The sequence below is a fragment of the Anarhichas minor genome, unplaced genomic scaffold, assembly GCF_050575085.1.
Source record: "Anarhichas minor isolate MPS153535 unplaced genomic scaffold, ASM5057508v1 ptg000027l, whole genome shotgun sequence".
In the NCBI taxonomy this organism is placed as follows: Eukaryota; Metazoa; Chordata; class Actinopteri; order Perciformes; family Anarhichadidae; genus Anarhichas; species Anarhichas minor.
The window spans coordinates 11273358-11294618 of record NW_027466473.1 but is presented as its reverse complement, the minus strand read 5'-3'; the positions used below and the strand labels follow the sequence as shown (position 1 = coordinate 11294618).

The 21261-nt window shown below is 39.8% G+C and overlaps 2 protein-coding genes across 2 annotated transcripts; one reads left to right on the top strand and one right to left on the bottom strand.

The window, feature by feature from the left end:
* Positions 1–309: 309 nt before the first annotated feature.
* LOC142960520 (cytokine receptor common subunit gamma-like) lies at positions 310–6798 on the bottom strand. Its single transcript, XM_076102382.1, has 8 exons — positions 6642–6798; positions 5964–6054; positions 5232–5401; positions 4810–4943; positions 4529–4694; positions 3380–3485; positions 2927–2987; positions 310–2633 (listed from the first exon to the last, which is right to left on the bottom strand). Exons 1-8 carry the CDS (start codon positions 6703–6705, stop codon positions 2430–2432), a joined length of 996 nt encoding a protein of 331 aa, XP_075958497.1. The 5' UTR covers positions 6706–6798; the 3' UTR covers positions 310–2429.
* Positions 6799–10221: 3423 nt separating this feature from the next.
* On the top strand, positions 10222–20941 carry LOC142960124 (sodium/hydrogen exchanger 6-like). Its single transcript, XM_076101755.1, has 16 exons — positions 10222–10893; positions 11611–11810; positions 12052–12129; positions 12370–12446; positions 12586–12698; positions 12831–12936; positions 14839–14980; positions 15348–15453; positions 15677–15765; positions 16017–16130; positions 16536–16647; positions 17135–17288; positions 17396–17426; positions 17550–17638; positions 17894–17999; positions 18310–20941. Exons 1-16 carry the CDS (start codon positions 10617–10619, stop codon positions 18616–18618), a joined length of 2103 nt encoding a protein of 700 aa, XP_075957870.1. The 5' UTR covers positions 10222–10616; the 3' UTR covers positions 18619–20941.
* The last annotated feature ends 320 nt before the right edge of the window (positions 20942–21261 follow it).

Sequence of the window (21261 nt, the reverse complement as noted above, 5' to 3'; positions counted from 1 at the left end):
ACAAACCCTAAAATACAAACGTTAGGTTACAAAAAAATGTCCAATCACACTCAAAAAGTACATTCAAAGATATTAAGATATATGTAACATACACATTTATAAGAATATAAAAAAGATGACGCTAGGTTGAAACTATTATCCAAGCCCACTATGCGACCATACCATCTTGTTATTGTGATGTCGTGGTGCCACTTTCCAATGAGCCATCATTTATTATAGGGTTTAAACTACTGTAGTGACTTTTCTATTGCATAATGAATTATTTAATTATGTTGTATAGACCAATTTCAAGGCCTTAATAACAACACATTTTGTGAAGGCAAGGCAAGGGAAGTTTATTTGTATAGCACATTTCAACAACAAGGTACTTCAAAGTGCTTCACATGAAACCATTCATTGAAACAATAAAAACAGTCATTAAAACACAAAAAAAAAAAAACAGTGTAAGAAATAAAATACAGTAGTAAAATGCAGAAATGCAGGTTATCCCTATACACAGAATTATTCACACAACATCTACTTGTTCCAAACTTTGACTTGCGATAGTTGATATTCAGTTAGGAAATCACCGGAATTCGACTTTCAGGGCGCAAACAATCAGTGTATGGAATACACCCGAGTCACTGATCTGAGCACCCCTGTTAGGCTACACAGTGAGATACACTAGTCAAGTATTTTCCACCTCAATTCTTAATTGGACGTGGGACTCCAACCCTGCCTCGGGACTCTAACCCGGACAATTGGACGTGAAGACTCACTTTGGCTGGCATTTATCCTTCAATTTGGTAATAATGTGGTTATATATGAATCCATTAATAGATGCTAAAGGGTTCTCACGATCTAACAACCCATCAAGTCTGCATTTATAAGTGTTAATCAGTCATTAAATTACGATATGACATCCAGTATTTAAATTGTAAACAGATTTTCTGTTGTAGGAATTCTAAGATATTTCCAAACTTGACAACCCCAATTCGCAGATAGCATTAGTAAGTGATGATTTATAACCATTAATAAAGCCAATAGTTAATACACTACAGCTTATAAACCCTTTATAAAGGATACCTAATTAGAAAGTGGCCAAATGAGTGAACAATGAATGCTGCCTTCTTGGCCTTTTACATCTTGTGTTTTTTTGTCAGTACGTAAATAAATTGTGAATATTGGTATAATAGATGTTATCAATGTCATACAACTCTGAAACCAACACCCAGTTTACTATTACTTTTATAAATGTTGCTAAACGCACAACAATACATCTTGAGCAAGCTATTTGAGTTATAAGTTGAAATTAACTTTCAATCAGTTATTGAGATATTTTGCTGTAATAGTCAAACAGAAGAGAGTCAAGGTCACATGAGAGTAATAATATTTAAAACTTGGTCAGTGCCAGAGTCTATAAAGCTGGTATCACATTCCTAGTGAAGTACTCTGTATAAACTAATCTATTTTGTGATTTAGGCATATGGATTTGTTTCATTACATAACGTCTCATTAAAGGTTGGATATATGATAAAATATACACATATCAATGCACATCAAACTCATATTGCTAAGCTCAACTTAGGCAAAATATTAAAACTTAAAAATGGCAGATAAAGAAAACATACCAGACTGAAGCAAAATGTGGAGGGAAGTCAGTGATTTTACTATTTTATCATCCTGTAAGTGTCAGAAATGAAGCCCTGCTTGCTGATACAGACACTCATTTAATGATTTTTAGTGTGGCTTTTCCTCCTCCTCCTCTGCTGTTACATTCATGTTATTATCAGTGAAGCTGGGCTTTTAGATTGATAACAGTTTTTAAGAAACATGGTACAAAAATGACTAAATTATGAAGTTTAGTCATGTGAAATATTTATCTCTAATAATAAAGTTGATGTTTTAGGAAAAACTGTGACCTTTTATCGACCTTTACTGATGTTAACTGACAGTTATGCTTAAATCAGGGATTAGAGGAAGAGGAAGTTCTCAATGCCCTTTTTTGCTGATACGTGAGGGGAACTTCAGTTTGTTCTCCTCTGAGGTGAAATATACAGACCACCAATGAACAAAGAGAAAACTCTGCTGTGAATGTTGGCACCTGAAAGTGGTTGACAACTTGATATATATTTATACCCTGAAGCATGTTTTCAAGAGGAACTTTTGAACTGCGTGTCACTAATGAAAAGGGATATATAAATGAAGTGGTTCAGAGTTTTTTATTTGTGGTAAAATAAACTAATTGATCAGGCATTTTAAGGATTTGTTTAACCTATAACTGCTGCATTAGGTTGTTGGTATTCAGAAGCATTAATATCTTAAATTTAATCAATTGCTTAAGTTCCTCAAACAGATATCTGGTTTCTTCTCATAAGGGGAACACAACCTTTCTGATCTTTGCAGTCATGCAGGAGATCTGCATTGTAATTCTTTGCCTGAGATGCCTCCTAAACAGAAATCATCTCCTCCTCAGTTGAGACTGTGGAGGTGGAAGAGGAGCAGGAGGTGGACAGGTCCGATTCGTTCCCAGGCACGAAGACAGAGCAGGCCTCGCTGTCGGACTGGGAGACATGGCAGTACTCGCGGACAAGACAGGGATGCTCGTTGTAGTTAAAACTCTCTTTCAGGCCTTTGGGGAATTGAAACCAATCCTTTAAAAAAAGAGAAACATCTATGACTTGTTTTGCTGTCAAAGTTCAAAGTTCAAAGTTAGCGTTATTGTCAATTCCACAATATGTACCGAACATACAGAGGAGTTGAAAAGACGTTTCTCTCCAGTCCAACATATAAACATATAAAATCGCCTCACATTAAGGTACATGTCTGTCTTGTACATGTCTTTCAATGACCGCAGTGTTTTGTTAACTTCTGAATAAAACAAAAGATTAGGTTTGAATACAGATCTTTGGTGTGATGGCAGCACAGAGCTCTGGATGCCACTAACCTCGATGTTTTGAAGGTCCGAGGATGGCTTGGGAACCACAGGGATGAAGATGATTCTGATTCTGTACGGGAGGGAGGCACATATTCACTCTCACATGATCAGAGATCATTACATTACTTTTGTTTCCCCCGGCTCTTCGGCACCATTGAGCGAGATTAAAGGAATACTCTGGACTGTGAAGACACTGAATACAAATGATCCTACGTGTCAAATGATTGAAAGTGCATTACCAAATGTGAATTTAATTCCCGTCATCACTTATATGTACTGCTATTTCAAACAATTAACCTTTTTACGGTACAATAACAATTGATAACCATTTGATTTGGTAAATATTGTAGATACGAACAAAAACTAATGAAAAACAGAGGAAATAAGTATGCACATTGCTGGTACTCTGTAGTACACTCTAATCCTATAACTACCGTCATTTATACATTACAAGTCACCCACCTTTCATGGTGCAGCAACATCATGACCAGTAGGATGAGGATGAAAGCGCCCACCACGTACAGCACTGGGGTCCACACAGGCATCAACTTGTTCATTCGATTGGGGTCTGTGAAGGGCAGAGAGATGTGGATTGTTCTTGTTTCATAATATTGTACCTTGTGTTGTGCACCAGCGTATGCTCACACAGCGGTTTGATATTGTGTGCTCATGCAGAGCAGCATCTAAAACCCATGTTTAATCATCTATGCTTCGTAAAATGACCCTGTACTGATTTAAGGAGACTGACAGACTGATTATTATTATACGTGTCTGACAACATTATGCAAAGGACCGAGAGTTGGAGAGAAGAGTGCTGGTGCTGTCAGAGTTTGTTGTGTTGGAGTACAGAAAGCTTAGTGTTGTCCAAAATATTTTAAACATCATGGTTGAATATTTGGCTGATTTTGACAATGTGGATGCGACACACAACATCAGAATGAGACTTCTCTGAGCGAGACTTGGTTTCACCAAAGAGCACACCTGCATGACCAAGTCTCTATAACAAAGATGACGCAATACAAACTCCGCCAGTGGTTTGAAATGGTATACACTTCCTGTCTCCCAAGTGGGTGTGGTCATGGCATGTTCGCCTCTACCCCCATCCCCCCACTTTTCTGGAAGTGGTCTTGGATTAATAAGGAAAGCAGATTGGGTTATATTATAAATTGTTGTCACCATTTGTCACTTAGACACAAAAACAAGGGGAAATAGAGTCCAGGTTGAAAATGACCAAAGTTACCCTTTAATTGCTTAATTGAATTCCATGAGACACATAGGTTCAGCGTTTTGGAAAAACTGCCCACATACTGGCTCCATGCCTGAGAAATGAATGTTTCACGTCCAATATAGGAAGAAATACACTAATATTGTTCTACCCATTCTCCATAACTCATACAATTAAGTTCATATTTATATACAACTCACAACTACCCCAATGCTATACATTATTTGTGCAGGCTTAAAGCATGTGACTTTAAAAACCGTCTATTAGTGTGTTTGTGATATCCCACATTATTAACGGCTTTTTTGATTACGTCATTCTTTCAGCTAAACTACTGTGAGCTACTTTATATTGACCTTTTCCACAGCAGACACTTTTTGCATTTTTACCTGTGCTGTTGTTGGATCCCCAGACCACAGGCCGACTCCAGTCACTCCAGAAGATAGACTCTCCACAGGAGAACGCCATTCTGCTCCTCACTTGCAGCTCATATAGGGAACTGCTGGAGGGCAAGTTGACGCAGTACTCCTGCACCGCAGTAGAGACTTGATTATTCTGTGGACAGTAAGACGGAGAGGAGAAAGGAGATGGGTGCAAACTAAAGACTATATCACGAAACAAAGAATGAAAAAGAAGGATGAGAGATTCTTTGATCCTTCAAACTGCCTACCTCCCACTTCCTGTTGTTGACCCTGTAGCGAACCTCACTCTCCACACAAGCAACATAATCCTGGGACCAGTTGAGCCACAAGTTGGAGTCGGATCGTTTCTGGACAGTCACGTTAGTTGGTGGATTTAACTTGACTGGAGACGACACAGACCATTGAAAGATACAGAATACATAATGTGATGACAAGGTGCTATAGGGCAGCCAATATATGTTCACCCTTTTCATTTCCTTAATTTCCTTCCTTTTTTTAATTGTTTCTAAATAACAGCATTGTTTTCCTTTTCTAAAAGAAGATTATACATGTATGTTACAGTTGTGCTGCATCTCTCCCATCAAATAGAACTTTCTCTTCTTCATTGATTGATTTGCTATTTTGAATCGTACCTCACAATGTTGTGTTGCACCCCAGTGAATAAGCATACCTTTTGTTTTGAGTTCATGCACCTTCTCAGAAATCTGTTTGCCATGTACCAGTTTGGTGTTAAATGAGTTGAACCTCTGTCCATTCTGGTAGGGCTGTTTACATCCAGTGTTTGTATTGTTCTCTCGCAGATAGTTGGAGCACACACTGAATACTTTCTCAGATTCAAACCTGTAGAAAAATCACAATTTAGACATTGACATACAAAGCAAAGTGTGGCGGTTACGTTTTTTTGGAGTAATTTTCTACTTTTGGATATCAGGAATCGTATTTATCAAACGTTTTAAAGTGTGCTATTCTGCAAATACGTGTTATTTTTGTGTGACAGCTCTAATGTCACCAATATTAACATCAATGTAATGGATAGATAATCTATTAACAGGGATAAATAATAGGAAACTGGCTGGAATGGAAACAAATAAAAAAAAACTAAACTGTAGCAGTTGTTGGCAGTTATCAGAGAACTGATATTAGGAGAATTGAGTTCCACACTTCAGAATATAGACCATGATCGTGTATGGAAAGTGATCGCACCCCAGATAAATGCACAAAAGGAAAAAGTGGTATAACATCCTTTCAGAAGTTCATATCACGTGCAAAAATCATTTTGAAGAATTTCTTTTACTTTTATCTTTCACGTAAGTCCAACATTTTACTCTTTGCAGTTTGATCAATTCAGATGACGTAACAAAATGTTTGGGGTTTTTTAGGGTTGATGTGAGTAATTACTAACCGGCTGTAGAAGGTGTAATTGACTTCTGGAGTCCCCTGCATATTCCAGGAACAGTGAACATATTTCCGATGCACCACCAAACAGTCTACTTCTGTCAGAGACACAAGAAGTTTGAGACAGAATAGTTAACGATGAACAGAAAACAAAAATCATAAGGATACACACTTATAACTTACGCAAACAGTAATAGACTAATAGCAGTTTAATCACAATGAGGAAATGGCAGCACAATGACGTCAAGGGGAATTTACACAAAATGTGCTGGACCAAGGAAGTAAGACTTTACCATAAACTGACATTTTAATTCAATTTGACAATAGAAGTTGATTATTTACTTAATTAAGGCCAAATCATGTTTCCTATTCATATTGTGCAGTTCCCACCGTTCTTGTTTAGATTTTATTTTTAGTAATGCTATACAAAATATGGTACAAATCACTCATACATTGTAAAGATTGTTTTTTTATGATCATTGATTATTAACGAATACTAGATGTACATTTGAAACAAGAAAAGCAGCTTCACATTATGTTTGTCAGATGTTAAACAATTTGATTATGCCAGAAGCCCTTAAGCAAATTCAATAACTGCTCAGATCCATCCAAATAGGCTAAAAACAGTTATTATTAATATCACAATTCACCTATAGTTACAATTTTTGATTTTAAATGTTCTTACCAGGTGGTTCTCTGGCAAACACATGTGCTGTCAGACAGAGAAGCAGAAGCAGTCGAGTAGGCATCGTGACACACAGAAACAGGATGTTCTCTGTATCTGCGCCCGTCTGCTTCTACATCTCAGTATCGCTGTGTTGCATATATCTGTGTTTGCTGCTGTGTTTTTTGTCAGCGGAAGCTGTTTATAGATCAAGATGACACTCTTGCCGCTATCGGCCTTCTGCTGTATGGCTGTAATGTAAAGTAACACAGAGGCAATTAAAATAAATGTAATATAGGGCAACTACAGACTACAATATTCCCAATAAAAGTTGTTTCAACAGTTGTATAAGCAGTTTTTAAATTTTCTAAAAAGTGTTTAGTTAAGTGGTAAGAACACAGATTCATACAAAGAACATTTATAACTTAATTTCACGTAATTTTTAGTTCATTACAGGTAATACAATTTTTCAAAAGCTGCTAAAAAAGTGTCTCCAATACACGTCGGACACACAATACATTAAATAAGTGTTCTGTGTAACTGGCCAAACATTATTTTCTGAGTTTCTGACCTTCAGTTACTAAATGTGCTAAATATGTGTTAAATAGGAAACCTGCTGCTTCAGACCAGAAGAAGGGGAGCAGGTGGTAGAAAGATGGTGGAGGTAGAAACCTTAGAAATTAGTATCTCAAACCCTGGGGGAGGGTGTTGAATACAAGTGAGATGACATGGAAGTTGGGCAGCAATTACTGTTATTAAACCAGTGGAACTATAATGATTTAAAACTATGGCAAATAAGTTGTAGGCCAATTATAAATTATTATATATAATCTATTATTGAAAATAATAAAGGGAGAATATGCTACTGCCACACTTGTATAAGGTTATAAGGTTTTTGTCACCTGTCAAAAAGCACATGCACTTTTTTGGTCAATTTCATTTTAAACCAACTTAACTTCTTAGCAAAAGAAAGACAAAGTAGAGAGAAAGTCAAATCCACATCATGCTTTTCTTATGTTTGTGATAATATACTGAGTTTCTGACGACATTTTGTTGTTTTGTGTCATGTGTATGTTGTTTATGACATAATTAAAATCAAAATGTGCACAAAAAGTCTTTAATTCATGTCTGCCTTTTTAACAAGAGCAATTTGGAACTAAAACACACTCATGTGAAACCAGATAAGTTTCACTGTTTTTGTGTGTGCCGTTCCAAGGTTGAGTTTTGTGGGTTTCGTTTCCTGTCAGAGGAAACTGTTTCATGAATAAAGATTGAGAAGTTAAGCCCACATCTGAAGTGTGTACAACAACACATACAAACTGCTAAATCGCCATTATTTAATAATTAAAGACACGTGGACTTCATTTATTTTAGATACAAACACATTTACAAATTGGTATATTTTGGATGTATTATGTGTATGCATGACGCACTCAACTTTTTGGAAAGAAGATTTTCTCAGCTAATTTCCAACGAATTTAGCTGATGGTGACCAGATGGTGTTTTTTCTGCATGGCTGTGGTCTTTTCTCCGTTTTTTTTTTATTTTTTTATTTTTTATTTTTTTACAAAGAAAATGTAAAGGCATTTTTGCCCATCTCCAAGTTGTACTCTCTGTGTACTCATTCATCAGTTGTAAATAATTACATGGTCAAATGAAATACTGCCAATACAAATGTATATATTATTGATATTATATCAAAGGTAATGAAAAAAATATACTGCATATACTGTACTTCTGCAGCATAATCAAGACCATCCCAGCTGCATCCAAGTTATAAATATGAGAAATTAAGCTAAAATGAATGCAATGACCATGTGGGTGAGCAAGTATTAAAGGAGTAGTAGACCAATATTAAATTATTTGAGTAAGAGTTAGCAGTAGGTCTCTAGTCAATGCAAATTACTTTTAAAATTACTTTTAATTTTTTCTTCTTATATACAGTACACTGAAAGCAAAGGAGTCACTTTTCCTGAAATTTGTCCTCCTGTGGTCTCATTTACTTGCCAGTTGAGTTAACAAAGCAGCTATTTGATACAGTGAAGTAAATACGGTATATTTACTTTGATTTATTGAGTAAAAACATTAACTTTCGAAAGCAGGAAATTCAGAACAAAACTCAAAATTAGACCTAGGAAGATAATAAGCAGCTTTGCAACCTTTTTTGAGCTTTACTGTGAATGTGATTCTTCATGTGTGTGTGAAGGAGTGCGTGTGTGATTATTAGGTGATTAGACCGATAAGCAAGCTTCTTTCCGTGAATTAATTTCATTACTTTTTCCTGCAGATGTGACGTGCATGGAAACTTTAATGATCAATTGTGGAAGCTTGTTGATCCATCCATCCATCCATTTTCCTCCTCTTATCCGGGGTCGGGTCGCGGTGGCAGCAGGTCAAGCAGGCCGACCCAGACCTCCCTCTCACCGGCAACATGTTCCAGCTCATTCTGGGGGATCCCGAGGCGTTCCCAGGCCAGCTGGGAGATGTAATCTCTCCAGCGTGTTCTGGGTCTTCCCCGGGGTCTCTTCCCAGTTGGACGTGCCTAGAAAACCTCCAGTGGGAGGCGTCCAGGAGGCATCCTAATTAGATGCCCGAACCACCTCAGCTGACTCCTTTCGACGCGAAGGAGTAGCGGCTCGACTCCAAGCTCCCTCCTGATGACCGAGCTCCTTACCCTATCTCTAAGGCTGAGCCCGGCCACCCTACGGAGGAAGCTCATTTCGGCCGCTTGTAGCCGCGACCTTGTCCTTTCGGTCACGACCCAGAGTTCGTGACCATAGGTGAGGGTAGGAACGTAGACCGAGTGGTAAATTGAGAGCTTTGCCTTCCGGCTCAGCTCCCTCTTCACCAAGACGGCCCCAGTGAATGCTGGAGGTCACGATCCGAGGAGGCTAACAGGACCACATCATCTGCAAATAGCAGAGAGGCGATCCCGAGACCCCCGAAACTGACGTTCTCCGCCCCCAGGCTGCGCCTAGATATCCTGTCCATGAAAATCACGAACAGGACCGGTGACAAAGGGCAGCCCTGGCGGAGGCCAACACCCACCGGGAACGTGTCTGACTTATTGCCGAGAATGCGGACACAGCTCCTACTGCAGTCGTACAGAGACCGGATCGCCCGTTGTAACGGGTCCGGCACCCCATACTCCCGCAGCACCCTCCACAAGACCCCCCGAGGGACCCGGTCGAAAGCCTTCTCCAAGTCCACAAAGCACATGTAGACTGGTTGGGCAAACTCCCAGAGCCCCTCCAGTAGTCTTGCGAGGGTAAAGAGCTGGTCCACTGTTCCACGGCCGGGACGGAATCCGCACTGCTCCTCTTGAATCTGAGGTTCGACAAGCGGTCGGAGCCTCCTTTCCAGCACCCTGGCATAAGCCTGTAAGCTTGTTGATGCAGACTTTAAACACGTGAAAAACATTTTAAAAAGGAATGTCCTCTTCGACAAAAGTGTGAATGAGAAATGTTTCATTTAAGGTGTGATGATGGATGAATTATACACACAATAAAGTTCATCACTGCACTCAGTATGATCTATAGGTGTAACAATTACATAATATATGATGAAGTTGCACAAGATATAGGCCGAGGTCTATTATAAGTAATTTCACCAAAATCAATTTCAGTTTTTCTTTAATTGTCATTATCCTGGTGACTTTATTTATTATTTACATATTTTGATGCAGTTTAATTATTATTAGTTTTATTGTTTGTCAGTTTGTTTGTGTTCATTTTTTATTTTATTTTTTCTACTGCATTTCATTGTGCAACGTTAGCCGACCGTGTAATGATAACCAACGTCAATCTGTGACGAGCGGAAGAGGTCGCTCTTTTGTGTCATGGGCTTTTATTTTGAAGAACCGGATGTTACAATGTTTTGATAACGGCTGCGGAAGAAGCTGTCAATTGGCCGCTTCTCGTCTAAGCAGTAGCTAGTTTCCCCATCAACACCGACACTAATTCAACGGCAAATGTAACCGTTTCACAGAAAGCCACAATGGGATTTACACCGAGAAGCTTTCTTGGTGTCAAACCGTCGAAAGCGCTTCTGTTGTTGCCTTTTCTGTTGACATTAATGCTCGTCGGGAGCCAAGGCGAGAGCAATGCGATGGACAACGTCGCAACGGAGAGGCTGGCTGAGGAGAGCCACCGACAGGACAGTGCCAACCTACTCATATTCATAATGCTCTTAACACTCACCATTTTAACTATATGGTTGTTCAAACACCGGCGATTTAGGTTCCTGCACGAGACAGGACTCGCCATGATCTATGGTAAGACCTCTAGCGTTTATTTCTATCCATCCATATACGTTAGGTTAGCTAAGTCAGTGTAGCGTCGATGCTAGCTGGCTTTGGTGCAGTTAGCTCCTCAAACTTAATCAGTAAGCTCATTTGACAGCTTATTGTTATATTACAAGATACATGGGAGAAGATACCTGGGAAATATGATGTATAAGCACACTGTTGCTGTCGTTAGCATTTAAGAGGAATATTATTTGTCCAGTGTGTACAGTCCACAATAGTACACAACTTAAACCGTATTAGGATTGTGGAATTGACATTTTGTTGTCTTTTTGTTCGAGTTGGTGGTCTGTCACCTCTCTAATTAACTAAATGGCAATGACTACAATTGTTGGGAAAAATAAGACAAGATCCATCCCTTTGCCTCATTAGACACCTGTCATTTTCATCAGGCAGTGAGAAGCTGAATCGGTTGAATAGATACTCTTTTCTTTTCGCAATTAACCAATAATTACCTTGTGTTATTGTAAGACCCGATTCTAATTCAACTGTTTGGCACAGCCAAATAATTAAAAGCTGTGTTTTTAAATAGAACAAGGAATCACACAAGCAACCCCAGTGTCCTGCAAACAAAATTGTAAATACTCCTGTATATAAATGAAGGACATTATTGTCATTTACTACAGATCCTTGGCTAACTGCTTAGCCTTCACTCCCTCTCTCTCCTCTTCCTCTTCCTCCCTGAAGGCGTGTTGGTGGGTGTGATCCTGCGTTTTGGCGTCCACGTGCCCCAGAGCATGAGTGACGTGGTCCTCGGTTGTGCTGTCAACGCCAGTCCCGCTACTCTGCTGGTCAACGTCAGCGGGCGATTTTACGAGTACACTCTGAGGGGGGAAGTCAGCCGTGGCAACGGTCACCAAGTGCAGGACGATGAGATGCTGAGAAAGGCAAGGGGGTGAACAGATGGGGGATTTAATGGAGGGTGCAAGTGCTAGTTTTTTTTTGGTGTGTGCCCCTCTGGTATGAAAGTACCAGCTGGCAGGTGCCAAATGGGAGAAAATATGTCTTATAGTGTGTTAAAACAGCCTCTGCAAACTTCGACGTATATCTAAACATAATCTCTGTCTTAATTTCTAGTTTGCATACACAAACAGATGAGATTGATTGATAACTTACTCCTGTCTTCAGGTGACTTTTGACCCCGAAGTGTTTTTCAACATTTTGCTGCCTCCCATCATCTTCCACGCCGGTTACAGTCTGAAAAGGGTAAGAGGGTTTGGACTTATGATGCACTAACTATGTCATTTAAAAATTCAGATTTTTCACAAATTAGATCTTTAGAAGATAAGGTTACTTTTTTTTTTCTTAATAGGCCTTAATGCACGCTTGCAAACATATTGAGATCCTTTTTTATGATCATTGTGATATTTGTCTGTATGGCCCCAGCCTAACTACTGGTACTAGACAGTCTCTGTTTTAATATATCGGTGACCCTGTCTGTCCCAGAGACATTTCTTCAGAAACATCGGCTCCATCCTGGCCTATGCTTTCATGGGAACAGTTATCTCCTGCTTTGTTATTGGGTAAGGCATTTGTTTATCTCTGAAATACATACATTCAGAGTAACAGATTGAAGATTTTGTCTAATTTTGCTTGATCGGTTTGTTGAATGGGCAAGCGGAGCCAGTGTCTTGACTTGTACACATTCTTCTCTCCTCCTAGGCTGATCATGTATGGCGTTGTGTCCTTCATGAAAGTCGTGGGCCAGCTTGGGGGCGATTTTTTCTTTACTGACTGCCTCTTCTTTGGGGCCATCGTTTCAGCAACAGACCCAGGTAGGTAGGGCCGTATTAGCTTTCGGCTGCGAGGTAGTCTTTCTGTTCGAGGCCTTTCTTGCGCTCCTGTCCTGCTGTACAGTATTTGCGTGTCTTGTACTCTGAAGTGTATTTTTCTCCTCTGTGCCTCAGTGACGGTGCTGGCTATCTTCAATGAGCTAAAAGTAGATGTGGACCTGTATGCTTTACTCTTTGGTGAGAGTGTCCTCAATGATGCTGTGGCCATCGTACTCTCTTCGTAAGCATTCATTAATTACACACTGCAGATATATACACACACACAGCCCACGCAGAAACAACAGAATTGTCCACTTCTATTTCATCAAAGCAACAGTAGTTTCACATTCAAAGATAGTTTGACATTTTTGCAAGTCTGTCTCAAAACAATAAAACTTCAGAAGATATTTATACAGTTTGTTTTGTGTGTCTAGCTTCAGATGAACTTTAAAATACATTTTTACACAAAACGATGGCTGTAAAATTTGAATTGGGATTTAAAGAAATATTGTCATGGCCGGTATGGACAGGGTCAATAAATTGGCATCAGCATGTAAGTATTGCTTTGAGATGGACGTAAATGTGAAGCTATCCTTTCAATATCTAGTTCTGTGTTAATGACCTGCACTGTTGTGAGTCTAACTTAGAGGCGACTTCAGCTTTTTGTGTTGTACATTGCATATGAATGGACACTTATCATACTAACATCAGTCCCTGTCATTTCACTGCTTGCCTTCCTTCACCTGTCCGTGTCGTTCTCCGCCTACCTGTACGTATGTATGCAGTGTTCTCCTCCGCTGGGAGAAGCAGAGTAGACGGGAGGCTGGAGCTGTGCGCTCCCCAGGTGACGATGGCCCAGTCTGGCCAGAGAGGGAGGAGGAATGGCTGGGAGAAAACCAGACATTCACTCCCCGGTGGGTGGGTGGGGGGCTGTTTGAGTGGTTGAGTTATAGGGTTAGAACCTGATCATTTCAACTCAGTCGCTGTGATGCTTATTTTATACCTAGAATGTAGCCTTGAACCACCAGCCATTAGAATGATCACTGTTCTCCCCTGCTACCCTTTCATATCCATTCTTTGTCTGATTTTTTATTTTTTTTTCCTATGCTCTATAGACCCTGCAAATAACCAGAAATTTCTTATTTTTTCAAATCAAAGTTTTGGTAAATTAGTGTACAACATGCTTATTACTGGTGAATATTAGTGCGAGTGGTTTACGTTGTTGGTCTTGATGTCATTTGTGCACCACTAGCACCTTAATGCACTGTTTGCCAACCCTTTCTATGATGCCTGTCTGTTATGCATTAGGAAGATAGTTATAATGCTTTATAATCTGCTTATAGCACTGTATAATTATAGTTATAAGCACTCAAACATATTCATAATGCTTTATAACAATAATCATAACACATTAAAGAGCATTTTATAATGACTTATAAGGTCTTATATTATACCTATATTCTTATTGTTGTCATACATTATTATCTTTTCATAATACATTGTGATCACTGTTATAATGCACTATAATGTAATTATAAGTTACTCTAAGTGGTCATTGTTTGCTTTAAGTAATGTAAACGTGTGTTGTTCTTGAATAGATTTAATGATTAAATTTTTCACTTTACGTCACACAAACAATGACCCCTTGAAATGACTTACAATCACACTATAATGCATTATAAGTAAAGTATGTTTATAATGTATTATAAAACGATTAAAGTGAATGCTAACAATAGCGTTTCTTATTGATGCTCTTTTTGGATATCAACTGGATATTGGAATGGTCTTGAGAGATCCAAGATCCAGTTTGATTGAAGCATGCAAGATCCTAACTTCCTCCCTTTTTGTGACTGTAAAACCCAACTCCATGTGTTTAAAGTCTTTTGTTACCTTTTTTTAAGGGGGAAACCAAAATCTCCTAAATTTATGCAAAAATCAGATAAACACCAGGCTGTTGATATCAGCCATTATTGGATTTGGGTTGCTGCAGGTTTGATTTGATGCCTGACTTTGTTTGTTTCCTTATGAGAGCATGTGATTAACATGGAACCAGTTCCCCTTTCTGGATTCTTAGTAAGTGCCTATTTCCCTTTTCCATGTAAACATTTTTATTTGCTTGTACTTCTGTCTATCTGCACTCCAGCTCCATTGTGGCGTACCAGCCTGCAGGAGACAACAGCCACAGCTTTGAGGCCATGGCCATGTTGAAATCCTTCGGCGTCTTCCTTGGCATCTTTAGTGGCTCCTTTGCTCTCGGGGTGGCCACTGGATTCATGACGGCTCTCATATCCTTTCACCTGTTGCTCACCATTACATAATTTATGTACACAGGTATGCATGGGCAGATAGGCAGCAACAGAATAACACTAGAGGGTTTAAAACAGAGGTCCTCTTCCTCATTTAAGTTGCTGCTGTTTAATCATTATATGGGCAGCTTCAAGTCTTATCTGACCTGGAACCAGACACGCTGTTGTGGTTGTCCCAAGAGGAGTAGCCTGAATTGTGTCCTTGCACAATAAGACAGAACAATGCTTCCTTACTTATACAGTTTACACAGCGATGCCTTTCTTAGCTCATTTCCATTTGTACACTGCAGGTCGACTGTGTATGCGCTACCTCTTGTTTTGCTCCTTGACTTTCAGTTTTCGTCACGTGACCAAGTTCACTAAGCTGAGGGACTTCCCCTTGCTGGAGACGGCGCTCTTCTTCCTCATGTCCTGGAGCACCTTCCTATTGGCCGAAGCCTGCGGGTTCACAGGTACACCTGTGTACACGGCACACGTGCATGCAATTTAAACTGTGAATTTGGGCATTTCATTTGTCTTGTAATGCATCTCACCATAACTTCTGCTGCTCTGTAGATCCACATTTCATGAAAGTAATGCTGCACGAAAATGCTTGTGCCGCCCTCCAGTGAAGTATAATTCAATGCGTTCTGAGTGATACTGAAGTGACACCTGTGTATGTTTGTTTTTATTCAGGCGTAGTGGCTGTGCTGTTCTGTGGCATCACTCAGGCTCACTACACCTTCAACAATCTCTCCCCGGACTCGCAGGACAGAACCAAACAGGTGATGTACAATCTCATATCTTTGGTCGCTTTTACTCAATTTATTTAGATGCAAATCTTACCTCAATTCTGCCTCCTTCTCGGTTTTTAGGCCTATCATTAAAGATGCTTTTATGCTGCTATTTTTTAGCTACCCATCTAAAGTAGTAACTAAAGTAGTAACTCCAAAGTGACGTGAATGCAATGTGAACTTCTCTGTTTCAGGTATCTTGCAGTTTGTTTGCAATAATCGTTTTTCTCTTCCCCCATCAGTTGTTTGAGCTGCTGAACTTCCTGGCAGAGAACTTCATCTTCTCCTACATGGGTCTGACTCTCTTCTCCTTCCAGTCACACGTCTTCAACCCTATGTTCATCGTCGGAGCCTTTGTATCCTTTACTCTGATTGGTGTAAATGCTCCAGAGACGATTGGTTATCTGGAGATGACTGATGTTGCACATAACCACTCCCGTAAATGTTTTCACGATGCCATAGTTCTTGTTGTTGTTAACGATCAGTCACAGAATGTTGTTTCTTACTTTTTTATCTACAATAGACTATTGTAAGCTGCACCTGTCTGCATCATGTCTGCCGATGCTGATGATAATAGTGTATTCATACAGTATATGTATTTTAAAGAATGTTTCAGTGATTGAAGGAGCCCGAGAACATCAGCAACATTTAAAAGACTGATGAGTCAGTTGAAACTGCCATCTACCCACGATTATATTCCATCCCAGCTTGCCCCATCTCTATTACTTTTGTGTGTTGTGTCCTTGACCCTCCTTGTGTAGGTGGCAGTGTTTCTGGGCAGGGCTGCAAACATCTACCCTTTGTCCTTCCTGCTCAACCTGGGCCGCAAGAACAAAATTGGATCCAACGTTCAGCATGTCATGATGTTTGCAGGTACGGAGCTGTGACAGTAAAGTCTCTGATGTCAGATAAGCAATCATTTAACGTTTCTCAGGCTTGGACCAGAATGAATAAACTACTTCACAGCTGGGACCTGGTTCCATTAAATCAGTGGAAAGGATGATTAAACCCTGTCAGCCTAGATGTTGATGTGTGAAGACAGTCTCGTTCTAGACCAACAACACTCCTACTAGAAGTCCCCTACATGTCTGTGCACATAATTGTTTCCAACACCTGCATCAACATAACTGCGTGGGTGGATCTTGCCAACTGATGTGCAGTAGTTCGGAAATAATAAACCAAAGAACAGCGACATTAAGTTAAATATATGTTGTGGCTTTTCTTGAGTTCATGATAAATAAAAAAAATGCTCACCGCCTCACTCAACGTCTTTCCCACGCTGTCCTTTTAGTGACACACACACACACACACACACACAGTTTCTCAACCTCGCACTGTCTTTGTTATCCGTCCCCCCCAGGACTGCGCGGGGCGATGACCTTTGCTCTTTCAATCAGAGACACGGCGACTTACGCCCGCCAGATGATGTTTTCAACTACCCTCCTAATTGTCTTCTTCACTGTCTGGATCTGTGGAGGAGGCACCACGCCCATGCTGTCCTTCATGAGCATACCGTAAGGCTGTGCATCTGTTTGTATGCATCTGTCTCTCTGTGTGTTTCACCCCATCTATCGAATGTTTTTTGCTGTCAACGTCACTGCGGCTACCTTCTCTCTTTCAGGGTGGGTGTGGACTCTGATCAAGACCACTCTGTAAGTAATTAGCGCAGATTAAAGTCTCTTGTTTTTGAAAATACATTTTTTTTGGTTGCTTTGTCCAGTTGATATCCTTAAATATAAGTAGAAATGTTTAAAACTAAATATTTTGCTGAACAGAATTCAGCGGTGTTGGATGGGTCCCAGCGCAGGAACACCAAACATGAGAGCGCCTGGCCCTTCAGGATCTGGTACAACTTTGACCACAAGTATCCTTTCAGCCATGGATCACGTCATTGAGGTCCTCCCTTCAGAAATGTGGATGCTTGATTCAGCTTTGCACACCAGAGGGTGCCCTTTCCAAACTGTCAGAAATATACACCAGTAACTTAATCTTTCTGGACAGGAGGGGGTTCACAGATGAAGCTCTGATGATGGTTAGATTGTTGGCCAATTAAATTGTTAAATTGAAAGTAAGTGTTGTAAAAACTGTTAATAATCCTTGACAAAAGTTTGTTCTCCAGCTACCTGAAGCCCCTCCTGACCCACAGCGGCCCTCCTCTCACTGCTACGCTGCCTGCTTGTTGTGGACCGCTGGCACGGTGCCTCACCAGCCCACAGGCCTATGAGGTGTGGACACACAGCATGATGTGGTCCAGTTAAAGTGGCACTAGTTAACATACGTGGATATTTATTCATTTAATAGTGTCATTTGACTTTGATATTTTTGGTTTCTTTATTAATTGTAAAGAAACCACAAAAGAATGAACTTTGAAACACAGTTATTAGTCTTTGTCCATGTATTTAAAGACGAGTATTTCGCTGAAGTTGCAGTTTTTCAAGGTCTTCTCTCCTGTGTTTGTATTCATCCTCATCTTTTTATTCCCTGGCTTTTCTCGCGTTACATACATTTTTTTCCATTTCCCTTTACAATCTCCAGAACGAAGGCCAGCTCTTCGACGATGACTCGGACTTCATCCTGAACGATGCCAGCGTGAGCTCCATGTACGCCGACGTCACCGTCAGCATGGACGCATCCGGCCGCACCATCAACCGCTCCTCCGGCGCAAGGGGCGGCCCGTCTGACGAAGGTCTGGACCACGAGCTGGCCGTAGCGGAACATGAAGTGTCCATCAGGGGCACCCGCCTGGTCCTGCCCATGGATGACCCAGTGGAGCCCCCGACCACTGTCACCCTGCCCCCGCCTCCCTCCCCGCCACGCTCCGAACCTCGCAGGCACAGACTGTAAGACGGTTTACACCATCAGGATGCAGCTAATTTGATTTCACAAGAAAATAGCATCTGTTAGTTGATTTGTTCTTGTAAAACAAACTGATTCACGTAAGTGGCCATGTTGACGGGACCAGTTCTCTAAAATGGTTTTAAAATAGGCCCAGCTTTGTGACTAACTTGAGGAACGCTTGATTTAATTAATTTAGATGGATTACTGTAATCTTGTGAATGCACTACATGTAAGATACTGTTTATCAAGTGCACCTCAAGTCTAAAGGTTACTTAGAAGAAATGGGGCTGTTGTATTTGCTCCTACGTTTGTACTCCTGTGGTGATATGCCAGTGCTGTTACCTATAAGAGCCCCGACTCCCTTTGACTCTATGGGGAGATCCCTAAATGTTAGATATGCAGTTTACCCTTTTCTTTGTGGTGATGTTGCTCCAGACAACCTGTACGTGTCTCGCTTAATACAAGTATTTGTAAGATGACCTACAGTCTCATTTAGCACATTTTACCGGCACTCTAAAACTCTGCTCTAGTACCACTTACTAACATTCAGTGGTGTCAAAGAATATTTGCACTACAGCCTCATTACTAATGTTTCTCATCTATCCACAGACTGAATAATAAGTTTGTCTCCCTCTCAAAGTTCATATGTGGAGAAGGTTCAGAGGAGGAACTGGGGATTGTGAGTAGCCGAGGTGGGAGACATTGACGTCTGTGATGGAAGCAGAATTTGCAGTTTTGAATTTTGATTTTTTTTTTTTTTTATATGTTCTCCAAGATTGTAAGAAGATACCATTCGGCTCTTAAATCTTAAATTTGAGCACTGCCTGCGTCTTTTCTTTTTGATCAGTTCTTTTACGTATTCATTTATTTATTTAACAACAAATTATTTATTTATATAATGATTTATTTTGTTTATTTAATATTTATTTATTGTTTTGTGACATTAATGATTATATTGCCCTGTTCGAATATAGGGCTGCTCGTTGGGCAAAGGCTGTTTTTTCCCCTTTTTCCTAACAAAGCACCACAACTCTTCCCGCACACGGTACATTGTTCAGCAGGGAAGTCATGAGGGAGGTGGAGATTCATCCCAGGAGTGTGTTCTTTACCATGTGTGTGCATGTTAAACCATCTCCTTCCTGTTCTGTAGCACATCCTTCTACTTTATTTGAAACTAGAGCTTCCCTGCGTGTGTATTTTTATAGGTTTGTGTGTGGCTGATGTCAGAATGAAATTATACAAATCTACTAATGTCTAATCAGGGCTAATGTCTGTTTCTGGGTTTTCTGTCTTCATCTGATTTCATCTTCTTTCAAAAAAAACAAGGTATCTGCCGTTTTTCTTTGTGATGTCGTATCATCAAAGATGACTGAGGGCTGGATGAACTGTTTTAACTTAAAGTGCCTATTCAGAAATTCAATTACTTAATGTAAATTTGTACATATTTTGATTTGCTGATGTGCAGTAATATTAACTTTCTTGGTTTTTATATGACACAAACCCCTTTTGACTGATGTTGAATATTGTGCTCCCATATAATTGGGCCATTAGGTGACTGCCTATGGTGGAGATGACAAAAGAGTGCACACTAAAACATTGTACTTTTATTAATGGGAAATACGTATCACTAATATTTATTGAATAGAGCAATTCTGGGGAATGTGTAGTAAATATCACATTTACTTAATCAAAAAGTGAAACTATTGGGGGATGTATTTGAATGCAACAAGAAGCCTCATGTTCTAAGGTCAAGGGAAAGACAGGAGGACACCGGTGACTTTTTCCCAATGCAGTGTTGGTCTTTATATTCTGTTCCCACCTCAGTGAGAGATGTTTTGCACTGAGGCATAGTTAACCCTTGTTTGTGCTGTTTTCTGCTGGGTGATTTTAATGTCTGAGGTAGGAATTAATACCTGATAAAAATCCCATTTTCAAATGTTCAAATGTGCGTTTTACTGTGTCAGGCTGCACATGAGTTGTCTTTTTGATCTAAATGTTATTCTTAATAAGATTCTGCATAATTATCCAGAGGACGAGGGAATTTACATTATTTCTATCAGTAAGGTACCTTTTGATTTGTTGTTTTAAATGTTATTGAACCCTAAAAACATACTATGTTGATATGGTAATTTTAAAGAAACAACCGCACCTATAACTAAAAATCTGAAAATGTTTAGGTTTAAACTGTCTGTAGAAATGGTTAAAGATAGTCGTATTTGTGAAAAGTACACCTGCAAAGTCTAAACGTGAATGTTTTTTAAATGTGAACTTTCAGTCTGACATCTGCAAGTGTAGCCTACCTGAAGATAATAAAAACGATTCTTGCAAATGTCGAGTCTTTGCTCTTTCAGATTATGCAGTACAGGGTCCCTGCAGGATGTTGTTCTATATCATGAGGCTATTAAGGCTTACATTATCTCACTTTTTATTTCTTTTACATCTCTTCAATCATTCATTCTTTAAAAAAAAAATACTTTTCGTATTGAAGTACAATATGTTCTCCTTTGACTCATTCATAAAGAGCCCTAATGACAATTGAGCAAACCTCATCCGCTGAGCCCCGGAAAAAACAACTTAGTAAGTGGACATTGAGTTCATTTAGTTTTTTGCAGGCCTACTATTTCCAAGGTCAAAGATGAATATTCACAC